Source organism: Otolemur garnettii, unplaced genomic scaffold (genome assembly GCF_000181295.1).
Source record: "Otolemur garnettii isolate 467f Iridium unplaced genomic scaffold, OtoGar3 scaffold00254, whole genome shotgun sequence".
Classification (NCBI taxonomy): domain Eukaryota; kingdom Metazoa; phylum Chordata; class Mammalia; order Primates; family Galagidae; genus Otolemur; species Otolemur garnettii.
Genome location: NW_003852649.1, coordinates 588,799 through 612,259, shown reverse-complemented (window position 1 = coordinate 612,259; position 23,461 = coordinate 588,799). Strand labels below are relative to the sequence as shown.

Below are 23,461 nucleotides of genomic sequence, written 5' to 3'. Positions count from 1 at the left end.
GGATCATCTCTTACACTTGTAAGAGATGGGAAGATTTGCCTCAAATTCCCAACCTCATCCCACCTAAGGCGAAGCGGAGGGTTTCATTTTGGTTTTGCATCAGGGTCTGTAGCAAGAACTGATGCCATGGCCCTCACTTCTTGTCCCTCCCTGCCCAGCTGTGCTCAGAGCCCTCTGGGTGGGACCCCTGTGTCCACCCCTCCGCCCCCTCAGACCTGCCCTCAGCTGGAGGCTGGTGACTACTTCCACAATGCGGGCTCAGGCCCCTCTGCCCCATAGCCTCGTCCCCTCAGGTTGCATGGCCTATCCTGAGTGGGGTGGTCATGACACACTGCCCCAGCCTCAGGCACCTCAGGCAGGAAGCTGGCAGGGGCCAGGGCCACCATTCGAACTGGGGCAGGTGGTTTTGCCAGGAGGAAGTTGACAGTTCAACTTCAAACACGGGTGACGCAGGCCCCACACTGCCTGCTTCTCTGACACCCGCGCGTGCCGCCCCGCCCCTCTCACCCCGGGAGCAAGGCGCTGGGCCAGACGTCCTCACCCACGGGAGCGAGCTCACTCGGCAAGATAGGAGGAGGCCGCGCCCATGGAGTCTCAGCAACCGTGGCTAGCTGCCTTGTACCTGTTGGGGGTGCTGGGTGAGTACTCCTTCCAGGCCAATGCCAGGAAACCGGGCTCGTTGTGGGGCAAGGGAGCAGTCCCCAGCTCTTCCCAAGTCTGGTGCAGGGCCCACAGGCCACCTCTCTGGAGCACCATGGAAGTTTTAGGCCACCAGGATCCCCATCAGCTCCCAGCCCCAGCTCAGCCCCTACCTCACCCACCCCCTCCCTACCCCTGGTGGCCCCACCCTGCTTCTCTCCTGTGCTGCTGAGGGCCTTGCCAGACCCTTCTATGCTAAGATGGGACTCTCAGCCTAGAAATCAAGCCGTCTTGTCCCTGTCCTACGTGGGCTCCCATCTGCAGTGTCTCCCCCACAGGTGCCCAGTCTTTGCTTGGTTGTCTCTGGGGACAGGGAAACTCAATGGTTTCTGAGGCAGCTCTGGTGACGCTCTGGGCAGAGAGTGGCCTGCCCCTGAGGGCTCCCAGTGTAGCTCCCAGCTCTCTCACACTCAGCCCTGGGTGGTCCCAGAGGGGCCCAGCCAGGCTGGAGGTGCGGGGTGAGGACACACAGGGTCTGCTCCGACGCCAGCACTGGGCTGTGTGCCTGGCCTTGTGTGACTGCAGGTAGGTCTGCAAGCCTCTCCAGGCCTCGGTCTCCCCATTTACAAAATGCAGAGGGTATGATCTTGGGGTGCCCTGCCTGCTTCTAAGAGTTGAGAAGCTGTATTAGGGTGATGAAGGTTTAGCTCCAGGGTGGCTGCCAGTTTACAAGAAAAGGACTTGAGGTTCTGTCTGCCTGAGCAGGGGGCCTCAGTCCCCTCCTAGAGATGCTGGGTGTGTAGGTGTATACGTGTGAGTTTGTATGCACGTGTGAGAACTGTGCGTGTGTGTGCTGTCCTGGGCAAATGGCCTCCAAATGTGTGTGACAGTGGTTCGTGTGCAGGTACGTTCATGTGGCTCTTCCTGCACCTCGCAAGAGTACAAGATGCCTTCTGTGCCCAAGTCAGAGGCCGAAAGGCTTCTGGGGCCCTGCCAAGGAGCTGCTGTGGCCTCCTTAGTCCTGGGGACTCCTAGGTCCAGGTCCTTAAATCTGCTGCTCATCTACAGCCTGAGACCCCCGGGACAGGGATGCTGGACCCACCAAGCTCCCAAGTGGGTATGAGCATGGGTCCTGCTCTGCAGCCCTCCCACTGAATCCCATCACAGGGCAAGTCTTCTGGCAGGAGCAAGACAACTCAGAGCCAGGAAAACTTGGAGATAGTACCCTCACCCCCATTATGGAGACCATCTGGAAGCCCAGGGGCACATGGTCCCCTGTGTGTCTGTTGATGTAAGCTGTTCAATGATAAACATTCCCCTTGTTCGGTAGGTTGCTGCTTACAAAATACTTTTAAGGCCATTTTTTGCTGTAAGCTTCACAACAGTCTATGAAGTAGACGGGCCCATTGTCCCCATTTTGCAGTGGAGAAAAATTAGGCCCAGACAAGCCAAGAGGCAAAGCTGGAGTGGAGCAGCTGGTGAGCAGCAGAGCTGACCCCGGCCCAGCACTCCTGCCCTCACGGAGGCCCTTCTCTGCCCCCTCAACTAAGAATAAAGGCCACCAAAGCCACTTCTATGCCGGGAAAACAGCTGCGGGACACAACCTCCACCAGCAGATGTGCAACCACCAGGGGCCATGGGCACCCCGGCCGGGCTGAGGCTAGGGGCAAGGAGCACAGGTCCCTTCGAGCCCTTCTAAGAAGAGATGCTTCAGAGCCAGAGCCCTTGGGGACAATGCAGCCTTCTGGATGGCACTGGGGATTGAGGATCTTAGGGCCCTAGAGCACTGGGGTGCTAGTGACCAGCCAGGGCTTCCCACAGTTGTTCCCCTCTGAACCCCTCCTGCCTGGGGGTCACCCCCAGGGGAGAGGACAGGGGTGGCTCTGACCAGTGCACAGCCCCATCCAGTGTAGCTGCTGGACTCCAGCAGCCAGTGCTGGGGGATGTCACAGATTCTGCAACCTAAACTCCAGCCTGCCACTTGTCAGCTGGGTGACCCTGGACTCATTCTACAAGCCTCAGTTTCTTCATTTGTAAATTCAGAATAATAATTTTGAATATTATTATATTATCAATACCCCACAGAGGCTTATAAGAATGAAATGAATCAGTGGGTATAGAGCTTTGGTACAATGCCCAGCATATAGCATAGTAAGTGCCTTGTAACATGAAGAACAACAACAAAAACTATTATTATTTCCAGGGTCAGCAAGAAACAAGGTGAGTAGGACCTGGTAGGGAGGAGAGTCTTGCCAGAGGCCCGCCCAGCCACAGATCTCTCTTCTGTAATCCTCTTACATAGGTGATTAGGTCATTCATTCATTCATTCATTTAAGACGACTACACTTATTTATTGAGCATCTTGTGTGTGTCTGACTTTGTGCAAAGCAGCCAATACAGCAGTGGCCAAGACAGGAATCCCTGCCCTTACGGCTGAGCAGCTAACAGAGGAGACCTGTGGGAGAACATAGTGCCTGTTAATAAACAAGCACATGAAATATTTACCAATTTTGAAATACCGTGTTCAGTGCTACCGAGGGCACGACTGGCTGACACACTATGCAGTAAGAGAGGAGCCCTTTGGCTGGGCAGGCAGGTGACGTCTCATCTGAGACCTGAATGATGGAAGAAACCAGCCAGACAGAGGAAAAGAGAAAAGGGTCCCAGGCAGAAGGGACAGCAAGGGTGAAAGCAACAAGGAAGAACGGGCCTGAGAGGGGCTGGGTGTCCACGATAGAGGAGGAGAGGGAGCTCCTGCTGGAAGCAGACCGCCAGGCCCCCTGTCCACACCTGTGGAGCTGAGGCCCTTGTTGGCTCCAAGTACAGAGGAGCAAGCTCCTAGCAGACTCAGAGCTCCTCAGCCCCAGCAAGGAATGGAGGGAGGCCCAGGGGCTGGCACTGGCCTTTCTGGCCACTGTCTGGTTCTCCCAGTGAGCGGGGAGAGAATTCAGTGCAACCTCACAGAATTGATTGAACATCTACTTGCGCCTGTGTATGTGTGTGTGCATGTGTGTCTATATGCGTGCCGTGTGTGTTGCGTGTGCATGCATGTCTATGTGTGTGCTGTGTGCATATGTGTACGTGTGTATGCGTACGTATGTATGCGTGTGTATGCGTGTCTGTGTGTGTGCTGTGTGCATGTGTGTACGTGTGTATGCATATGTGCTGTGTGTACATGTGTGCACACATATGCACAGCCCTGTAAAGGGGGCCTTTGGAGCAATGCAGACCTAGGTTTGATTTCTACTTGGGCACCCACAAGTGACCAGAGCAGCTGTTGGTATTTTAGCCTTCTCATCCATAAAAATAGATGCGTTCGTTGCTGCACCCACCTCAAAGGATAATTGTTATAATTACATCAGATTCATCTGGTGGGCAAATATTTATTGAGCACTTATTATGTGCCAGGCACTGCTACAAGTGCTGGAGACATAGCAGTGAATTATTTGAGGTAGCAGTCAAAAATCCCTGCCCTGGTGGGTCTGACATAGCAGTCGGGTGCGATGGGCGGACAGACAAGAGACAACTAAGCTAGTGGTTATGCAGGTGCTAGAAGGTCGTAAGCTGTGTGGGGACAGGGATAGAGGAGAACTGGGACTGGGAGCACTGGGGCCATCTGGTATCTAAGGAGGATTCAGTGGACCTCATCAGAAGACATGTATGAGCCAGCATTTGAAGTGCAGAGCCTACTGTGGGGGACTGGGGAGAAGTATTGCAGGTAGAGGGCCCATTGGAGAGGCACAACAGCCATATGGGCTGTGGAAGCCTCCGTGAGGACTCTGGCTTTTCCCCCTGTGCACTAGAGAGCCACACCTTGGGAGGAGAGGAGATGCCGTAACTCTCACCTCTCCAGATCCTCACGCCCTTATTTTGAACCCTGGGCCAGATGCGTTCGGGAATTTGAAGTGTAGAAGTAGTAGTTTTCCATATGTACTGTATGCTCCCACACACAACAAGGGCCAGGCAACACCCCATAATCACACACAAGCCCATTTCTGCAGGAAATGGAGGAATTTGCACACACAGAGGACCCATAAAGGCAGCAAACACACTCTCGCCAAATGTGTGAGAAAGGACTTTTGGATTTTGGAGTGTGAATTGCCGATAAGAGAGTGGGCCTGGATCACTTCCTCTGTAACTACCACCATCACCATTACTGTCATCTCATCATCATGTATCTTTAGGGGCTTGGCTCTCACGGTTCCCTTCTCCCTGGGGGAAGAAGCAGGATAAGAAATGGGTTGTGGCACTCAGCAGAGGTGACAAGGGTCCTATGCACCACCACAGACTTTCAGAGAGGCATCAGAGGGCCTCCCTCTCCTTGGTCTCATTTCTCCCCCATTTGTACCACAGGGCAAGCAGGGTCTGGGGTCTTCCCATGGTTGACTCCCGGGGGGTCCCATCAGGTGATGAAGACAGGGTTTCTGTCCTGATTGTACCACTAGCTGTGTGACCTTGGACGTATCACTCAGCCTTTCTGAACCTCTGTTTCCTGATCTGAAAATGGGGGTGAGCATGGTCCATTCTTCACAGGGTTATGGGGGGGAAAGAACAAGTCCTCGTGTATGAGAGAGCTTTGGGGTATGGGAAGCTCTGAACAAAACCAAGGGCTTGTTGGTTGTGACAGCAGAGACACTGTAATGGCATGAAACTCATGCAAATTCAATTAGATACACCAGGCTGCCCAGAAGAGAGAGAGAAAAAAACAATTTCTATAGTAAAGGCTGTTCTGGACCACCGTCCTTGTGCGCTCATTGGTGCAGGCCCAGAGTGAGGGAGATTAAAGACCCAGATCCGCTGCTCAATCCAGCAGGTTCCATTCCCCAGGCCTCTCCGGGTTTAAACCTAGTATGATCCTGTATGCGTTTTGCACACAAAAGACTCCTACCACTTCATCTGGGGCTCTACCCAAGAAACAAGGTTTTGACCCTATGATCTTTGTTTTCCTAAAGCCCGCTACGCTACAGCTTCAAGTTAGACACAGCTACTGACTCCTGCTGTTTCAGAAAAGGGGGGTTCTGACCTTAAAAGTCAGCCAAAGTAAGGGATTGGAGGAAGGAAAATACCCAGAGTCCTCCCCCAAAGGCAGGCAGACGTATTGTGCTTGGCATAAAAGGTGGCTGTAGTCAGGAAGAGGGCTCTGGCTAAAAGAGGGCATTGCTTTTTATGGAAAGGGGGGCAGACCTGACTTCTAAACCACACTAAATTAGTCGAGAGGTCGCTGAGCTATGAGACAAGGTGGTAATAGCCTCCCTTATATGAGGCTTCAGGGAAGAAGTGAAGGAAAGCCTTCACTCTGGGGTCTGCACAGGACAGGAACACCGTCACTATCATCAGTAACGTCCTAGCCCCTCCCTGTGTCCCTGGGTGCCTGCTGGCCCTTAAGTAGGCCATACCTTTGCGTCCATTTCACGATGTGTAGGGGCTTCAAATGCAAAAGCCAAAGGGTCCAGACAAGACCTAAAAGTGAATCAGAAGCAGGGTTGCGAGGACAGGATCTGAAGCCAGCTGGCCTGGGCTAACTTCCAGCTCTGCGGAGCACTCTCCCCTGCCTCATCATCTATAAAATGGAATCGATCCTACAGGTCCACAAATGTTCATCTGCAATTCCAGAACCCAAAAGCATTTGTAAATTTCTGGCAAACACATTTGGTGCAAATCCTGACCTGAACAAATGGGAGGCTATTTATAATCTCGATGCATCCCACCGAGTGTGAAATTCATATGTTTTGCTGCCGGCACCATCGTGTGTTTGAAGCCAGGGCTCTCCAGACACATGGCGACAGTAGGATGCCACCAAGGTGTTGGCAAAACAGAAAGCATGGGCCACAGCCATGGCCTGGGGCTGGCGGTGATGCAGCCAGTGTGGCCAGCGTGGCTTATTTCTCAAAAACCTCTAGATCTTGGGATTTGTTTAAGAAGCAAAGAAAAATAAAAAGAAACCTTATTTTAAAATTGGCTCAAAAATGTTTGAACACCGTGTAGAGCAAATAAAACTCACAGTGGCGTGATGCAGCTCATGGGACGCTGAACCAAGAGCCGAAGTGAGGGTCACCCTGAATGCTGTGGGAGCGAGCTTGGTGGGGACAAGGCTATACACGTCTCACGCTGCTTTCGGGAACCCGTGAAATCCTCACTAAGACCTCAGGCCTGCCAGGGTCCAAGAGATGGAGGCTTGAGGAGGGTAATAAAGCCTATAACTCTCTCTGGCTTTTTTATATAGCGATAGTTTTTTTGATTTTTGTTTTGTTTTCTTTTCTTTCTTTCTTTCTTTTTTTTTTGAGAGAGAGAGTCTCGTTCTGTTGCCCAGCTAGAGTGCAGCAGTACTCATAGCTCATAGCAACCTCAGACTCTTGGGCTTAAGTAACCCTTCTCAGTCTCCCAAGTACCTGGGACTACAGGTGTTTGCTGCCATGCCCAGCTACTTTTTAAACTTTTTTTTTGTAAAGTGGGGTCTTACTGTGCTGTCTAGGCTGGTCTTTAACTCTTAGGCTTCAGTGATCCTCCCATCTCAGCCTCCTAAGTAGCTGAGACAACAGGTATGCCACAAAACCCAGTTAATTTTTAAATTTTATTGTAGAGGTGGGGGTTTCACTATGTTGCCCAGGCTGGTCTTGAGCACCTGGCCTCAAGTGATCCTCTCTCTTTGGCTTCCCGAAGTGCTGGAATTACAGGTATGAGCCACCACACTCAGCCTCTCTGGCATTTTTGACCCTGAGCTTCACCTGGATTTTCTCAGTCAAGCCCTACATTGTGGGAGCACCAAGGGAAGGTTGGTAGGGCAAAGAAAGAGCTTCCAGAGAATTTTCATTCCCAGCCCCAGCTGCTTGGGGTCTAGGTGTGGTGCACAATGCTGCCAGGCCTGGTGATATCAACAATCTCAAGGATTCTGCTCACAGATTTGGCAGCCCAGAGCACTGGGCCTCGGGCTGCAGGAATTCTAGGAAGCACGGGGCAGCAGTGAGTCACAGCCCCATGAGGGGGTCAGGGGGACCCTGGTACAGTATTCAGGGTTCAGGGGAAGGGAGGTGTTGGTCTGATCCCTGTGAGAAGCAGCTGAAAGAATGAAAATAGATTGCAGACCATAAAACACGAACGTGTTCTTGGACAGGTAGAAAGAATAAAGACCCAGAAGCCTCTAAGTCAGCCTAGTAGCTCACGGTCCTCCTCAGCCCTCTCTCCATCAGCCACCGAGACACCAAAGATTATAGAGCACAGAACTAAGTTGTATTTGCTCTGTATAGTGTTTAAAATTTGAACCAAGGGGAAGATGAGGGCTAGAGGAATCTAATTAACTTCTTTACTTTCCAGATGAGAATACCGAATCCAGAGAGGTTGAGTGACTTGCCAAGGTCACACATCAAGTTCATAGCTAAGTCTTCCCCAGCATACTTTACCAACTGAACAGAACCACAGATTGGTTCCCTTTGGAACGAATAGAGACATGCAGGAATTGATGAAACACAGGCAGGATGGCACAGGCTCTCTGCTGAAGGGAAGGGAGGCAGTTTGGCCCAGCGGATAAAAGCACAGACTCACTGTCAGACAGCTAGGTTAGAGTCCCGGCCCCAGCGCTTACTCACTATTCGGGCAAGTTACTTAACCTCTCTCAGTTTCTGCATCTATAAAATCAGGACCCCAATAACAACACCTACTTTGCAGCACTGCAGTGAGGATTGAGTAGAAACGTCAAAAAAGGCCTGGAAGAGCGAAAACTTTAAAAGTGGTGATGACAGTGATGGTGATGGTAAAAGGGGAAGAAGAGAGGAACGCAGACGGGCACCCAGAGGGAGGTTGCACCCGGAAAGCATAGACACCTTTCCCCAGTAGAGTGTTTTCTTTTTGAGAATTTCACTTGGCTCTCTAGCTTGTTTAGTCTTCCTTGAGGACGTTCTCTGAGCACAAGGTGGGCTGTTCTTTGTAGGCTCTGCAAGGATGGTCAGGCACAGTGCCTGTCCCCAGGGGCTTTGGGGTATAGGTCGTATTCAACTCCACGTCTCCAAACTTGGCACTTGGGAGGAGCATCTGGATGGCTAAGAGCAGAGAGCATGGGGTTTTGAAGTCAGACTCATGGTTTGAACCCGGGGCCTGCCGCTTGCTAGTCACATCACCCTGACAGGATACTTGCCCTCTCCCGAAATACCACGGACATACTCACCACGTCGTGAGGCTGTGTGGAAGATTAACAGTATTATTTATTATACATTTCAAGTGCGATGTATACAGTAGGCGCTCCGTAATTGGTAGCTGCTGTTAATAATGAATGTTGACTGTGATGATGTTGGGAATATAGCTTCACCTTGACTTACAGTGGGGGTTACAGCCTAGGAAACCCAAGCAAGTTGAAAATATCATTAAGTCAAAACTTCATTTAATACCCTCCCCAAAACACTGTAAAGTTGGAAAATCATAAGTTGAACTATCATTAAGTTGGGGACTGTCTCCAAGTGAAAAAGGGAAGTGGCAAGCCCAGGGCCTGGCTCTCTGTGCTTCTGGGATGGGAATCCTCCCACTGGGAAAGCTCCCTGAGGGTCTGTGGTCCCTGCCACACTTGCCCCAGGCCCAGCCCTCACCACAGACCAGTGACACCAGGTCTGAGCACGGGACACGGGCACTGGGCTAAGTGCTTTACACAGCCTGTTTTGTCTCACCCTCACAACATCACTAGAAAGCTGGGCCTAGTCTCATCCCCATACTATGGGTGAGGAAACTGAGGCTCAGAGGGGCTGGGAGTCCTTCTCCTTGAGCCTCACTGGCAGGAAGTGGCAGATCCCACACTCAGGCCCAGAACAGTCTGAAGTTATCAGTGACTGCAAACCCATCCTGCACTGTACAGCAGATCTTCTGGTTCCCTCTCCCCATAGTTGCCACTCCAGGCTGCCTCAGCCCCCATGACCTAGCCAAAGGAATGACTCCCTGGAGGTAGACTTCCCTGGTCTCAGTGGGGAGGTGGGACCAAAGTGAAGTGCTTTCTCACCAGGCTGGCTGGGCATCTGCCCCATGTCATCCTGAAGCTGTAGTAGATGAGATGATTGAAAGCTAGACCATCCTTTTCCACCGAGGCCAGTGTTCTGCCCACTGCTCCTGGCCCTACATTCTCTGTTTGTGAGAATAACTTTCCCCTTCTGAGGCCCATAACTCCTAGAGCAACCAGGATGGGATCTTGTAAAGATGGGAAAACTTATGATGGCCACGATGACTTCATTACAAGGAGTCTTGGTGGGGGTGGGAAGAGGAAGCATTGGCAGGGGCACATCACCCCTTAAAATTCTATTACTACCTTAAGAATCTCATGCAAAAACAGTTTTTTAAAAATACAACTATTGTGACTGGGCATGTTGGCTTATTCCTGTAATCCTAGCATTCTGGGAGGCCAACGCAGGTAGATTGCCTGAGCTCATGGGTTCGAGACCAGCCTGAGCAAAAGACCCCCATCTCTAAAAAATAGCTGGGCATCGTGGCGGTTGCCTGTAGTCCCAGCTACTTGGGAGACTGAGGCAAGAAAATCGCTTGAGCCCAAGAGTTTGAGGTTGCTGTGAGCTATGATGCCAGGGCACTCTATCGAGGGCAACAAAGTGAGACACTGTCTCAAAAAATCAAAACAAAACACACACACAAAACTATTGTGTTTTTTTAAGAGAAAGGGTCTTGCTATATTTCCCAGGCTGGAGTCGAACTTCTTGGCTGAAGTGGTCCTTCTGCCTCAGTCTCTTGAATATCTGGGACTACAGATGTGCACCACTGTGCCTGGCTAAATACACTTTTTTTTTTTTTTAACACCTAGCAACAATTTCTTACAAGCAGTTTAAACAGCTTTTTATTGTATGATCTCCCTGACCCAGTGCTCTTTCGAGCTCCCCAGTGAACAGTAAGCCCAAGAGTCAGACAGATGAACATCAAAACACTGTGTCTGCTCTGTAACTGATGAAGCTGGGTGTGGACACGGGGGGGGGGTCTGAGGCCATGAGCTCTTGCTACTGTGGGCAGAGCCCTCCATCTCTTTGAGCTTTGGTCTTCTCTAGAAACTGGGAGCTGTTAAAGATAAATTGCTCTCATGCTTATCCTGCCTTGAGAGTACTAGAAAGTTGCAAAGTCGTCTTCAATTCCCCTTCTGGCTTATTTCTTGGTTCTCTAGAACTATCAAGTTCAAGCTTTCAGGGGTAAAAGCAACACATAGGACATTTTTACATTACAACCTCCCAAGTACCAAACATGATCCTTATCCTCACGGTGCATGGTGCACTCTGACATTCTCTATTCTAGTCCATTTCATTTTTTAAGAAATCGATGGTTGCAAAGGGGTAGCAAAGGGAGAGCATGAGGAAATCTAGGGGTAGTGGGTGATGGGGCTTGTGTATTCCTTGGCTGGGATGGTGGTCATACACATGTGTATACGTGTGGACTTTTACAGAATTGTGCACTAAAAAAAAGTTGAATTCACTGCATGTTCATTTAAAAAGTAAAGATTTTTTTAAAAGAAAAAAATTGATCTTTGCAACCTCTAAATCGAATTCACGATCACTTAAGGCAGTGGTTCTCAACCTTCCTAATGCCGCAAACCTTTAATACAGTCCAAAGAGGTTGCAACCCACAGGTTGAGAACCGCTGAGTTAAGGGTTCCAGTATATGGTATGGGAACCCCTGCCATTGAATCCCATGGTAGTGGGGTAGGGGATGCAGAAAGGGTCATTTTTCAAGCTGTGGGTATGAGTTGGGGAGAGGGAGGGAAGCTTCACTTCCTGACCTTTGTCTCTTCTTTCTGCAGTCTCTGTCACTTCCTGCTTCCGGGGACAGAAGCCCCACTGGGACAAGCCCCACTGGGACGACTCAAGTAAGGAAGAGCCACATGGAGGGAGGCCTGGGGTGGGGAAGGGGAAGCAGGGCTGCGGTTCTGGGCATCACCTCCCCCAGAGTGAACCCCACCACACACACACACAGACGTGCATGTGTAAGATGGCCGCATGCAGGTGCATGTCCTCCATGGTCATAGAGACCTCACAAATGAGAGTCCTCACGATCATTTTTATTATGACCCATTCACTATGCACAGAAAACTACACCAGCCCATAAATGCACCTTGCAAAGCTCTGCTTCCTACCACTTCTGTGTTTGTCTCCATAGTGAAAGCCACTTGCAGCTGATGCTGCAGAGAGAAGCTGGGCCAGTTTGTAAAGCGTGTTGAGTGTTCAGCCTTAGAGGTTGGACTTTAATTGTAGAGGCTAGTGTTTCCCAAACAGGGTTCCATGGAACGTGGTGGCAAAGGGGAGGTAACACCTCATCTTCCACTGAGGACCAACAGTGCACATTGGGCTCATAAAGGCTCTGAGAAGTCCTGCAGCAGAGAAACATGTTTAACTATTTTTAACTCAGTCATTCCCACACTCATTTCACCACAGACCTCTCCTTTGAACGTTGACTGGGATAGCAACATGCTAATATATCTGTGAAGAAATGTGACTGCAGGGTCTCCCGTAGCCAGAGGGGGTTTCAGGGCCCTTGGCAGGCCTTGAGCTGGGACTTGGACCCTACACTGATCCTACACGGAGCTTGGACCTAGCTCCAAGCTCCTACCCTGCTTTCCCCACCTATGAAATGGGAACAAAATCTCTTCCCTGGTGAAGATGTCATGAGTCAACTCACTGGGCAGAAAGCCACAAGTATTCTACCAGGGTTAGGTCTTGCTTCTAACTGGCCAAGTGACCTTAGCAAGCCCTGGCCGTGTACTTTGGCCCCAAAGCATCCTCCTCTAAAGAAAAAGGCAGCCCAATCAGTGGTTCTCAACCAGGGAAAACTCCACCTCAGAATCACCTGGGAGAGCTTTCTAAGTTTTTAAAAATTCTTGAATAAGTGAAACGTTCATTTGCTTCAAAAAATTAAAAACATAAAAAGATATAGTAAAGAGCCACACTTTCACTTCTCTCCCCCAGATCTGTCCACCCCCCAGTCCAACACCCCAGGTAGCGACCACTTTTATTTCCGGCATAGTCTTCCAGAAGCTCTCCACGCAAATACAGGCATACACACATATATGTATATTTTCCCCTCATGGAGTTTTATAAAATCACACAAGCCACGTACCTACCTATGAGCCAGCAATTCCAGTCCTAGGTATTTACCCCAGAGAAATGGAAGCGTGTGACCTGTGTATGAATGTTCATAGCAGCTTTATTTATAGCAGTCAAAAAAACATGAGAACAAACCCAATGGTGAATGGAAAACAACTGTGGCATATCCATACAATAAAAGGTCCAGCAAAAAAAAAAAAGAATGAATTACTCATACATGCAACAACATGGATAAATCTTAAGTACATGCTGAGTGAAAGAACACAACCAAACAAACAAATCCCCCCCCAAAACGTGCTACGTGGTTCCGTGTGATTCCATTCATGTGACATAGAACAGGCAAAACTAATCTGTAGTGACAGAAAGCAGATTGGTGGCCGCCTGAGGCTGGATTCAGGGAAATTACTATGAAAGGGCGGGAGAGATCTTTCTAGGGGATGAAGATGTTCCATATCTAGATTAGAGTGGTGGTCACATGCATTTGTCAAATTCCATTGAATGGGTACCCTTCAAATGAGTACATTTTGCTGTATGTAAATTGTACATCAATAAAATGGACTTAAAGTTAAAAAAAAAAAAAAGAAAAGAGTGTCTGGCCTTCTCTCAGACCTATGGAGATAGAATTCCCAGGAGCAGGTGATTCTGCTGACGGTGGTAGGTGCTGAGAATACCTTGCCAGCTGCTCCGAGTTCTCCAGCTCTGAAATCTGGAGCTCCACCTTTCTGGGTCCAGCTTTAGGGCCTCCTGAGTCAGAAGCACCCAGTCTAGGGATTGGAAAGTGCCTGCAGGGCTCCAGAGGGGATGAAGCTCACACAGGGCAGGGCAAGCAACCAGGGTAGAGGGAGAGCCGAAGGAGCCATGTGGTGGAACCCATGGACAGCCCTTCCCAGCCTGACTCCTCACCACCTCTCTGACCCCCAGGTTTCCAGGTGCAGCTTACAGGTTCCAACTCACGGTGCCAGGGCCTGCTGGAAGTCCACTTGTGGAGCACATGGAGGACAGTTTGCAGCCAGAGCTGGGGCCAGAGCCCGGACCAGCATGAGGACCCCAGTCAGGCCTCAAGAGTCTGCCAGAAGCTGCGCTGTGGGGAGGCCTTCAATCTGTTCCCCTCTGCTCACTTCAACAAACCCAAGAACCAAGTCATCTGCCGTGGATCCCTGGGATCCTTCTCCAACTGCAGCAGTGAGCTAAAACGGTGCCACCCTCTGAGCCTCATCTGCTTAGGTGGGTAACTAGCCAGCTGCACAGGCACCCTTGGTCTGGGCACCAGCCCTGAGGTTACCCAGGGACTGGGGCTGGGGCCTGAGCAAGCTGGTGGAAAGGGTGACGCCCCTCAAGACACATTCAGTGGTGGAGAGCTGGCAGGGGCCAGCATCTGCCTGGCAGAATAGAAAAGAGGGACCTAGTTCTGCCAACTACTAACTTCAGCATCCCCTCTGAACTCCACTCTCCCATTTGTAAAGGAGGGTGCTACTGCTCATCTCACAGGTTAAGGGACAATGTGTGGGCTAAGTGGACTTCAAGTGACAAGTGGGACCTACGTCATGGTGCCTATTCTGTCTCAGAGTGGCCAGCTGCCCCAGCCTCCCCCCGGCTGCACCCCCTTCCTCCCTCATCCCTCCATTCCTCCTCATCGTGTCATTGCAGAGCCCCAGACAACGAGACCTCCACCCACAACTCCCCCACCCACAACCACACCAGAGCCCACAGGTAAGAAGGTTCTGACCCTCGGAGGAGGTTAGAGTGAGCAAATGAAACCCAAGATGCTTGGTTACATTTGAATTTCAGATAAATGTGTACATCTCTAGTATACATGTGTCTGTCATATGCAGTTTGGGGGACCTTTCCGCCCCCCAAGGCCATTAGTCAGCATTTGTCTGTGGGTTGGAGAATAGGTTCCCCCCCACCACTTGCTCAGGCCACCCTGTCTCTCACCCTCTCCTCTCCCAGCCCCTCCCAGGCTGCAGCTGGTAGCAGGGCCCTGGGGCCTGCACTGTGCCGGCGTGGTGGAGTTCTACAGTGGCAGCCTGGGTGGCACCATCAGCTATGATGCCCAGGAGAGCATCCGGAGCCTGGGAAACCTCATGTGCTTAGCCCTCCAGTGTGGCTCCTTCTTGAAGTATCTGCCACTGCCAGAGGCCGAGGAGACCAGGCCACAAGACCCAGGAAAGCTCTGGGAACACAGGCCATTGCCAATTCGGTGGAAGATCCAGAATTCTAGCTGTGCTTCCCTAGAACAGTGCTTCAGGAAAATCCAGCCCCAGGAGAGTGGCCAAGTTCTTGGAATCGTCTGCTCAGGTGAGTGAGGCCTGGCCAAGCCTGCCAGCACCTCCTGCTGTTCTGGCAGTGGTCACAGCTGGAGACTGTCCCCAGAAGGCCAGGGAACACGTTTCCTGAAAACCCTTGCCTGCTGTGCCAGGGTACCAGGCACAGTGGAGGACACTAGGAAAGTAGAGGCCTGATCCTTGGCCTCTGAGAGGCAGGATGAGGTGGGATGGGGAGGTCACACGTACACTCAGTGCCCTCAGAGTCTCCACAAAGCAGCTCTGACCAAAACCAAAGGGACCGCAGGCTCAGCTGCCTCAGGGGGAGTGGAAGCAGCAGGACGCAGAAGGTGAGGTCTCCTTGTAGGTTTGGGGAGGAAAAAAGAGTCTGTAGGAGGAAGTCATGGCTGGAGCCAAAAACAGAGCACTTGGAGGGGCAGGACTTGTAGGAGCTGGGGTTGTAGATTCTGAGAAAGGGAGTGCAGTGATGGTGAGAGGTGGGAGGTCCATGAAGGCTTGGGGATCAGAGCCCAGGAGGGCTTTCTGCAGAGGACCCAGAGCCACGGGGACCGGGTACAGAGAATGGTGATGCTGGTTTGACTGAGGGGAGGAGGTAGGTGACACTGAGTCTGGGAGACCCCAAGAGGCTGAACCAGGATCAGTGGGGGAGTGAAAGGGAAGAAACTACACCTCAAAACAAGGAAGGACAAGCAGAGCCTGACTCCAAAGGCAGTGGGTTCTGTCCCTAGGACTGTTCCAGTGGAGGTCAGACTGTACTTTCCAGGAGCTTGCTTCACCCCAAGGACCATTCCAGTCCATTTTTTTAACTTTCATAATGACCTTAGGAAGTGGGTGTTACTGTCACTCTTTTTTAACGCATGAGGAAGCTGAGGCTCAGAGAGGCTGAACTTCATGCCCAGTATCGTAGAGCAGGGGCTGGGATTTCTGTCCCTCCAGCATCACTCTGGGGCTGGTCGTCTAAGCCTTAGCTACCTAGAGTGTGGTCCTGAGAGCTGATTAGAAATGCAGCTTCTCAGGTCCCACCCCGGATCTTTCAAATGAGAATCCACATTTTGGCAAGGTCCCTGGGGATTTCTGTGAGCAGACCTACAAAGCATTGCTCTGGACCACTTGGCTATCCTGTGAGCAGGGCTGCCTCAAAGCACTAGGTACGTGGTGTGAATTAGTAAAATGCTGCCCCCTCCTGGCAGAGGCAGCCCCAAGGGTCTCCTGGCCCAATGAGGGGAGCATGGGGTGGCTCTCAGCCTCACTCTTCCACCCCCCAGCTAAGATCCCTCCTGCAGGCTACAACCAGCAAAACCATGGCCAGCTTCTTGCCTTTGAAGCTCCTTCTAAATAGATTTACTAGGGCTTTGAAGGTGGATGTTGCTATGGAAACTAGCCAAAGCTGGTGAGATCACAACTGGCTCTAAACTCAGTTTGCGTGAGGCTCAGCTATGGACTCCCAGCCCCTCCCCTCTCCACTCCACCCCGGTAAGCAGAAATGACTGAGTCTCTGCTGGGCCAGGCTCCAGTTGCTGAAAGCTGGCCCTCAAGGCGCAGGCCTTCCTCATTTCTGTCCCACATGTGAGCCACCAGGACTCAGAGGGGGAGGTCTTTCCCATTCCTGAGTCTCCGTTTCCCTCTTCTGAAAAGCCCTCCTTCTTCCCAAGGTGCAGCAGGAGAATGGGAGGATGATGCTAAGAGGGAAGTGGACCCAGGTGGAGCCTGTTTCCCACACTCATCTCTTGCCTCAGCGCAGAGCCACCTTCCTGATGGTGGCTGCTAACAGGCACTGCCACACTGCCAGCCTCTTTCCAGAAAGTGCCTATACAGCTGTATCTCAGGATAGTGCCAGCAGCTGCCCAGAGGCACCAGGGACAGAGAGCTTGGTCAGGGGAAGAGCCAGAGAGGATGCTAGGAGGGAAAGACAGAGAGGAAGGTGGCCTGTCCTGGCCATCTCATCTGTCTCTGCCTTGCCAGGGCCCCCCTTCACCAGTGGCATAGGAACCAGCATGGAGCCTCAGGGTCACACCTGCCCCTCATCTCTCACTGCTTCCCCTCCCAGGTTTCCAGCCCAAGGTGCAGAGCCGCCTGGTAGGGGGCAGCGGCATGTGTGAAGGTACCGTGGAGGTGCGCCAGAGCACGCAGTGGGCACCCCTGTGTGACAGCTCTCCGCTCAAGGGCACAGCACGGTGGGAGGAGGTGTGCCAGGAGCAGCAGTGTGGCAGCGTCAATTCCTATCACATGCTGGACGCCGGTGAGAAGACCTCCCGGGGGTTCTCCTGTTCCCAGGAGAAGTTGTCCCAGTGCCACGAGCTTTGGGAGAAAAAAGCCCACTGCAAGAGGGTGTTTGTCACATGTGAGTTTAACACAGCCCACAGTGGGTGGTGGGACGCTCTGAACCTTTCCTCTGGGACCCCATCCAGGGTGCATGTCTCTGAAGGATGGCCCCGGGAGCTAGATAGAGAGCCCTAGAACCCTGAAAAAGGAGGGACAGAGGGAGCATGGGGAACCAGGGAGCAGGAGACAGATAGCAATGAACAGGAGACAGCACAGCAACAGGCAGGCTGACAAGTGGCAGAACCCTTCCTCCTACCATCCACTCTCAGGATGGCAGCGAGAAAATCAGGTAGATGGTATATATTTGCTACACAAATGGTAACTGAATACCGAGAAATGAGAGAGGGATGGATGGATGGATGGGTGACTAGGTGGGTAGATGGATGGATGGATGGGTGGGTGAGTGGGTAGATGGATGGATGGGTTGGGGTGGGTGGGTAGAAGGCCTTCTGGCCCCTGTCACACAATTCTACGTTGGGATGTGATGGTATATGATGGTACAATGGGAAATGGTAGAAGGTTAAATAGTTTGTAACAAGGGTGGCAAATGACAGCTGGAGGATCAACTGTTAGGTGACAGATGGTGGATGGATGAATGGGTAGTAGAGACTTCTAGTGACAGATAGAGGGCCAGCCGGATAGATAACTGCCTTCTGTACATGTGAATTTCCGAGAGGAGCAAGTGTGGCTAGAGGAAGCTGTAGCAGCCGGGAGCTTCCTTGGGAGCAGGCAGTTTTCATGCCCCAGGGCTGGGACTGACCTGGCTCCTCCCTCCCCCAGGCCAGGATCCACACCCAGCGGGTCTGGCGGCAGGCACCGTGGTGAGCATCATCTTGGCCCTGCTGCTCCTGGCAGGGCTGCTGGTCGTGTTCGGCCCTCTGGCGTACAAGAAGCTGGTGAAGAAATGTAGGTGCCCGTGCCCTGAGTGGCTCTGTCCTCCAGAGTCCCCAGAGGAGATGGGTCTGCCTACAGAGGCTGGGCTGAGGGTACCTCTGCTGCAACCCTCGGCCCCTTTCTCCCCACTGGCCTTTCTCTGTCCAAAGTAACAGAAAGGCAGGAAAATCATAATCACCGATGTGCCCCTATCTGGGACCCAGCTAAGCCCTACTCCAGGCCATTCCGTAGTTCGTTGGCCCAGGGCATCATTGGCTGCCTGTGATGCTGACTAGGCCACTTTCTCTCTCTAAGCCTCTTTCCTCATCTACCAGAGGCAAAATTGGGCACCTTGTGAAGCAGAAGTTGTTGTCCCTGCCTTGCAGAACTCAGGAGAAAATTATTCAGAGATAAGGAAGTGAGATCAGAGAGGCTGGGAATGGAGAGCCCAGAGCAGGGCAGGGTTGGGTCCCTGACACCTGCCCAGGTCTGCTTCTAAACACGTGTAGTCAATTCTCCAGGGGAACCAGCCGCCTCCACTGCAGTCCCCCTCTGAAACAAGTTAGAATTCTGAGGCCCTGAGAAACTCCCAGGGGCAGAATCCCTCAGCAGCAGCCCCTCCCTCCCTCTCAGGCCCTGCCCTACCCCCACCTGCCCCACCCGCCCCACCTGCCCCACCTGCCCCCACCTGCCCTGACATGCCTTTCCTGTCTGCTGCTCAGTCCGCCAGAAGAAGCAACGCCAGTGGATCGGCCCCACAGGAATGAACCAGAACAGTAAGTGTCCCCAGAGGCAGGGGATCTCCCTTGACTCTAGCATAAGAGGCCACAGAGGCAGAAACAAGGCTCTCTGCTAACCACAGACGGCACCAGGTGGCCTCTTCTCCATAGTTGTCACGTAAGGTGTGACTGTGGCCAACAACCATCCCCACACCAGGGAGGGCTGAGGCTTCTTGATGGGACAGATGCCTGAGTGGTTTCTACCCCCGAAGCCTCAGAGACCAGGTGTCCCCTCTGTCTCTTGCCTTATCTTGGGGTCCCCATCAGGTTTCACCTCCACAGGCAGTATTCTCCAACACAGTGGTCAAGGGCCATTAAAACGTTGCACTCACAAAAGAGGACTCCATGATCAAACAGATCTGGAAACCCATGAGTTAAGCAACGCTAAACACAGCCCTTTATTTCAGGACTTATCAGAACCCTACCGGGCATTTTCACACTGTTCATCTGCAGAGCAGGGATACATTAAGAAAGTTTGCTCAAGCTAGTTTTATTGTGGAACAACACATAGGGCTATTTTTAAAATATTCTGATGCAGCCAGCTCCCCCGCCCCACATCCCAGTCTTGGTCCTCTCTTCTAGCCACTGCCTGAGCCACCCTTAATAGATGGAGCCACATCCCACCTCCTGCCACCCTTCCACATGCTTCCTGCTTTGCAAGTTCAAGCTGGGTGTGTTGGCTCATGCCTGTAATCCCAGCACTTTGGGAGGCCAAGGCAGGAGGATCACTTGAGCCCAGGAGTTTGAGACCAGCCTGGGCAACATAGCAAGACTCCATCTCTAAAAAAATTTTTAAAAATTAGCCAGGCTATTTTCTTGAGGCCAGGAGTCTGAGGTTGCAGTGAGCTATGACAATGACAATGCACTCTGGCCCAGGCAACAAAGACCCCTATCTAAAGAAAAAAAAAAAGGTGGTTCTGTGTTGTTACATCTTTTTTAAGTTAATAATCTAAAGCTCCTCAGTTCCTGGAGGGCAGGAAGCCTACCTGCCCTATCACTTATACTCCAACGCCCTGCTTGGTAAATGCTTGATGAACGACTGACTGATGGAAGGCCTTACCTGGCCAGTCAGAGTACCAGCCTACCCAAAGCTGCCCTAAGAGTCTGCTGCTGGCCCTGCTAATATGAACCTTTCTAGGGAGAAAAGAGAGGAGATGCATTGAAGGGGCTCTGGGTGCCTTTGCCCTTGGCCCCATCACATAACTGGAACAGGAAATTAAAGTTCTGCCATGGGAGAAGGAAGAGGGGAGCAAGTCTAATGGTGCTGTATCCTGCATCCACTCAGTGTCTTTCCACCGCAACCACACGGCCACTGTCCGGTCCCAAGTTGAGAACCCCACGGCCTCCCATGTGGACAATGAATATAGCCAGCCTCCCAGAAGCTCTTATGCTTCCGCTTATCCAGGTGAGCACCTGCGGGAGCTCCCAGGTGGGCAGAACTGGAGCAGCTTGGATAAGACAGGTCGTGTGAAGCTCATGAAGGTTATGTGATGGTTCAAAGAGAGAAGGGAAGCCCCAGGGAACAGGGTCAAACTGGCTGCTGGACAGCAGGTTGCAGCAGGGGCATTGGAAGGGAGACAGTCTTCACAGGCCTCAGCCATCCATTCATTTGGAGAGAAGAATGCACTCAGGCACCATTAACCCCAGCCTTGCTGTGACCTAATGGGCCTGTTTCTCTGCAGGGCCTAGAGAAGTCTGGATGGTAAATGAGGCCCCTTGGATTGCCCCAAGCCAGAAGAGAGTCATTAAGTGGGCTGCAGCAGCCCCGGGCTGAAGGCTTCCTTCCTGGAGCAAACAATCAAGCCCCAGGGAGTGTAGACTTCAGCATCATTAATGAATGTTTGGCTGATTTGATCAAAACGGATACCAGGTTGTCACTGGCTCACAGAGCCCCTGTGATCTGACCTACTGTGGGTGGAAGCTCTGTGTAGGCTGGCAGGACGCCCCTTCACCAGCCCTCTGTAAACGGCCTCTTTTGTTCCCCAGCTCTAGAAGGGGCCCTGCATCGCTCCTCCACCCAGCCTGACAACTCCTCCGACAGTGACTATGATCTGCACGGGGCTCAGAGGCTATAAAAGGTGAGCCAGTCTCAGACACAGGGCGGGGTGGGGGTGAAGCACAGCCATGGGGATAAGCACTTGCCCCTTGGTGCCTCACCTCCTCCCCACCCTGCCCAGACATGAATGGGGGACCCTGAATATCCAATCCTTATAAAGGGAAAAACAAGCACCAGCAATATGGGTGATGGGAGCTGATTTGGCAATTAGAGCAGAGGAATCACTGACCTCAAAAATCGTCTTGTGGACTCCACTCAAAAACTACACAGAGCCCCTGCAAGTTCTATGATGGAACAACACCCCATAGGGCTGCCAGCCTCCCAGCATGGAGAAGCCAAACACAGAACAGCCCTTGTCCCTAAGACAGAGCCCAGGGTGTGGGGCCTGTCCCCACCTTCCTGAATACTCTCCAGGGTGTCCTCCTCCGACATTTCCTTCTCACCCCACAGAACTGGGACCCAGGAACAAAACACCAAGAGCCACACTGACTTGTCCTGAGAAAATTCTACCAGTCACTACTTGGAAAAGTCATCCTGATTTCTACTCCCACACAGACTGCGGCCAGAGGCCAGGGGGCCTTTCACACATGTGCTGCTGCCCTTTGGGGGCAGGACTCTTACATCCCCCACTGGACCAACAGCTCGGACAGACACTCCATGTGAGGAAGCTGGGGAGGGCAGAAACAAGCAGCCCTTCCAAGTAGAGACTCAAAGGGTCCCTTTCCTGACCCAGGCAGCAGCCCCCACCTTCCCCTGTCTGCGGGGAACAGCACACCAGCAGAATCCGGCTTTCTTCTCTGACTTCCATCCTGATAAGGAATGACAAGGAAGCTCACACCTGGGCTAGTGCATTTTTTAGTATGTTCTTTGTAAAGAACATATTTTGTAAACATATCTTTGTAAATAATGCTTTTTGTACTTCCTGAGAGTACTTCGGTCTCTTCTGCCCACAGTCTACCCCTGTGTATCTGGAAAAACCTCCTGGAGAAGCTCTGCAGCCATCAAGGTCAGAGGCTGCACACATGAGCACAGACAGCTTAGCACGTTGATGGCATTGACAGCATCTTCCAGCCAGGGGCTGTGTGGGTTGTGTGGGTGCCCTGGTGCCCCACCCACCGCACCCCTCACCTGAAGGCGCCTTCCATAGAAAGCAGAGACCACTAGCTGTCAAGGCCACAAAGCACAGGTGCCAACCCAAGGTCGTGCACAAAGGGGGCATCTAGTAAATCCTGACCAGTTTGGTTTGTTGTTTCACTTGGGAGTCCCAACTTACAAGTAGTTCTAGCCAATCACAGCCAACTTTCTAACCCAGAGTCAGAGAACTCTGTCATTTCAGAGAAATGTCATTTCAATGTACATTCTTTTTTTTTTTTTTTTTTGAGACAGAGCCTCAAGCTGTCCCCCTGGGTAGGGTGCTGTGACATCACAGCTCACAGCAACCTCCAACTCCTGGGCTCAAGCGAGTCTCCTGCCTCAGCCTCCCAAGTAGCTGGGACCACAGGCGCCCGCTACAACGCCCGGCTATTTTTTGGTTGCAGGTGTCACTGGTGTTTGGTGGGCCCGGGCTGGATTCGAACCTGCCACCTTAGGTGTATGTGGCTGGCACCTTAGCCACTTGAGCCACAGGCGCCGAGCCTTCAATGTACATTCTTAGCAAACGATTTAGGAACTGCCTCTTCTTTTCCTTTAAAAATTGCATCTATACTCCTGGGTTTAATCTTTAAGCTTGGCCCAAACTCTACTTGTTTTTCCTCAGCTGCTTTTCAGGTGGACACTAGGACCCTAGGGAGCAGCACAGAGGTGGGGTAGTACCAGGGACCACTAAGGCTGAAGGAGCTTGGTGTCTCTGCCTTTCTCTGCATGATCTGGCCCTGTATTTACTGGGGACACAGATGTCAATGGGCCAAGCCAACAAAGCTAATTCTGGAAGAGCAAAGGGGGGGTCACTAGACAGGTACAGGTGGAGGGGGACTCCAGAGGACCACTAGCGTGCAGAAGAGTCTAGTAAGCACTCTGCCCCCAACATCTCCAACCAGCCCTTCCATTCTGAAAGCCCAGGTGGTCACAGATCCACCCCACTGCACTATGATGCATTTGCCTTCCCCTACTTGGTGGAAGGAACAGAGAGAAGAGGCTGCTCTGAGACAGGGCAAAGGAGTGACACCTCCTGTCAGTGCCTTTCTTATGAAAGCTCTTTAATCTATAGCTCAGCCACCATACAGCAGCCTTGAAGCAACCGTGGCCTACTTTAAAAACCAACTAAAAAAGGAAGCTTAGTTCAGGAGAAAAGGGTCTTAAGAAAATTGTCTTTCAAGAGGTAGCAGACTTGGGTGATGCTTTTCAATAAGATCTCTTGGGTTATACAACCAAGTAGAAGCCACTCCAGTCCTCAAGGTGCCTTGGTCAAGTTCCTACCTGGGCTGGTAGACCAGTCCCCATATC

The 23,461-nt window shown here is 51.9% G+C and overlaps 1 protein-coding gene across 1 annotated transcript; it reads left to right on the top strand.

Moving 5' to 3' along the window:
- The first annotated feature begins 581 nt into the window (after window positions 1-581).
- On the top strand, window positions 582-21,936 carry CD5 (CD5 molecule). Its single transcript, XM_023508523.1, has 11 exons — window positions 582-638; window positions 11,405-11,470; window positions 13,626-13,928; window positions 14,352-14,414; window positions 14,655-15,002; window positions 17,037-17,330; window positions 18,092-18,217; window positions 18,907-18,960; window positions 20,249-20,368; window positions 20,950-21,041; window positions 21,470-21,936. Exons 1-10 carry the CDS (start codon window positions 587-589, stop codon window positions 21,036-21,038), a joined length of 1,515 nt encoding a protein of 504 aa, XP_023364291.1. The 5' UTR covers window positions 582-586; the 3' UTR covers window positions 21,039-21,041; window positions 21,470-21,936.
- Window positions 21,937-23,461: the final 1,525 nt, after the last annotated feature.

Excerpts from the sequence above, each read along its gene's own strand:
- CD5 (XM_023508523.1), top strand. The coding sequence starts at position 587 with ATGGAGTCTCAGCAACCGTGGCTAGCTGCCTTGTACCTGTTGGGGGTG. Across the intron at positions 18,961-20,248 it reads CACAGGAATGAACCAGAACA|TGTCTTTCCACCGCAACCAC; the intron begins GTAAGTGTCCCC and ends GCATCCACTCAG. Across the intron at positions 20,369-20,949 it reads TTATGCTTCCGCTTATCCAG|CTCTAGAAGGGGCCCTGCAT; the intron begins GTGAGCACCTGC and ends TTTGTTCCCCAG.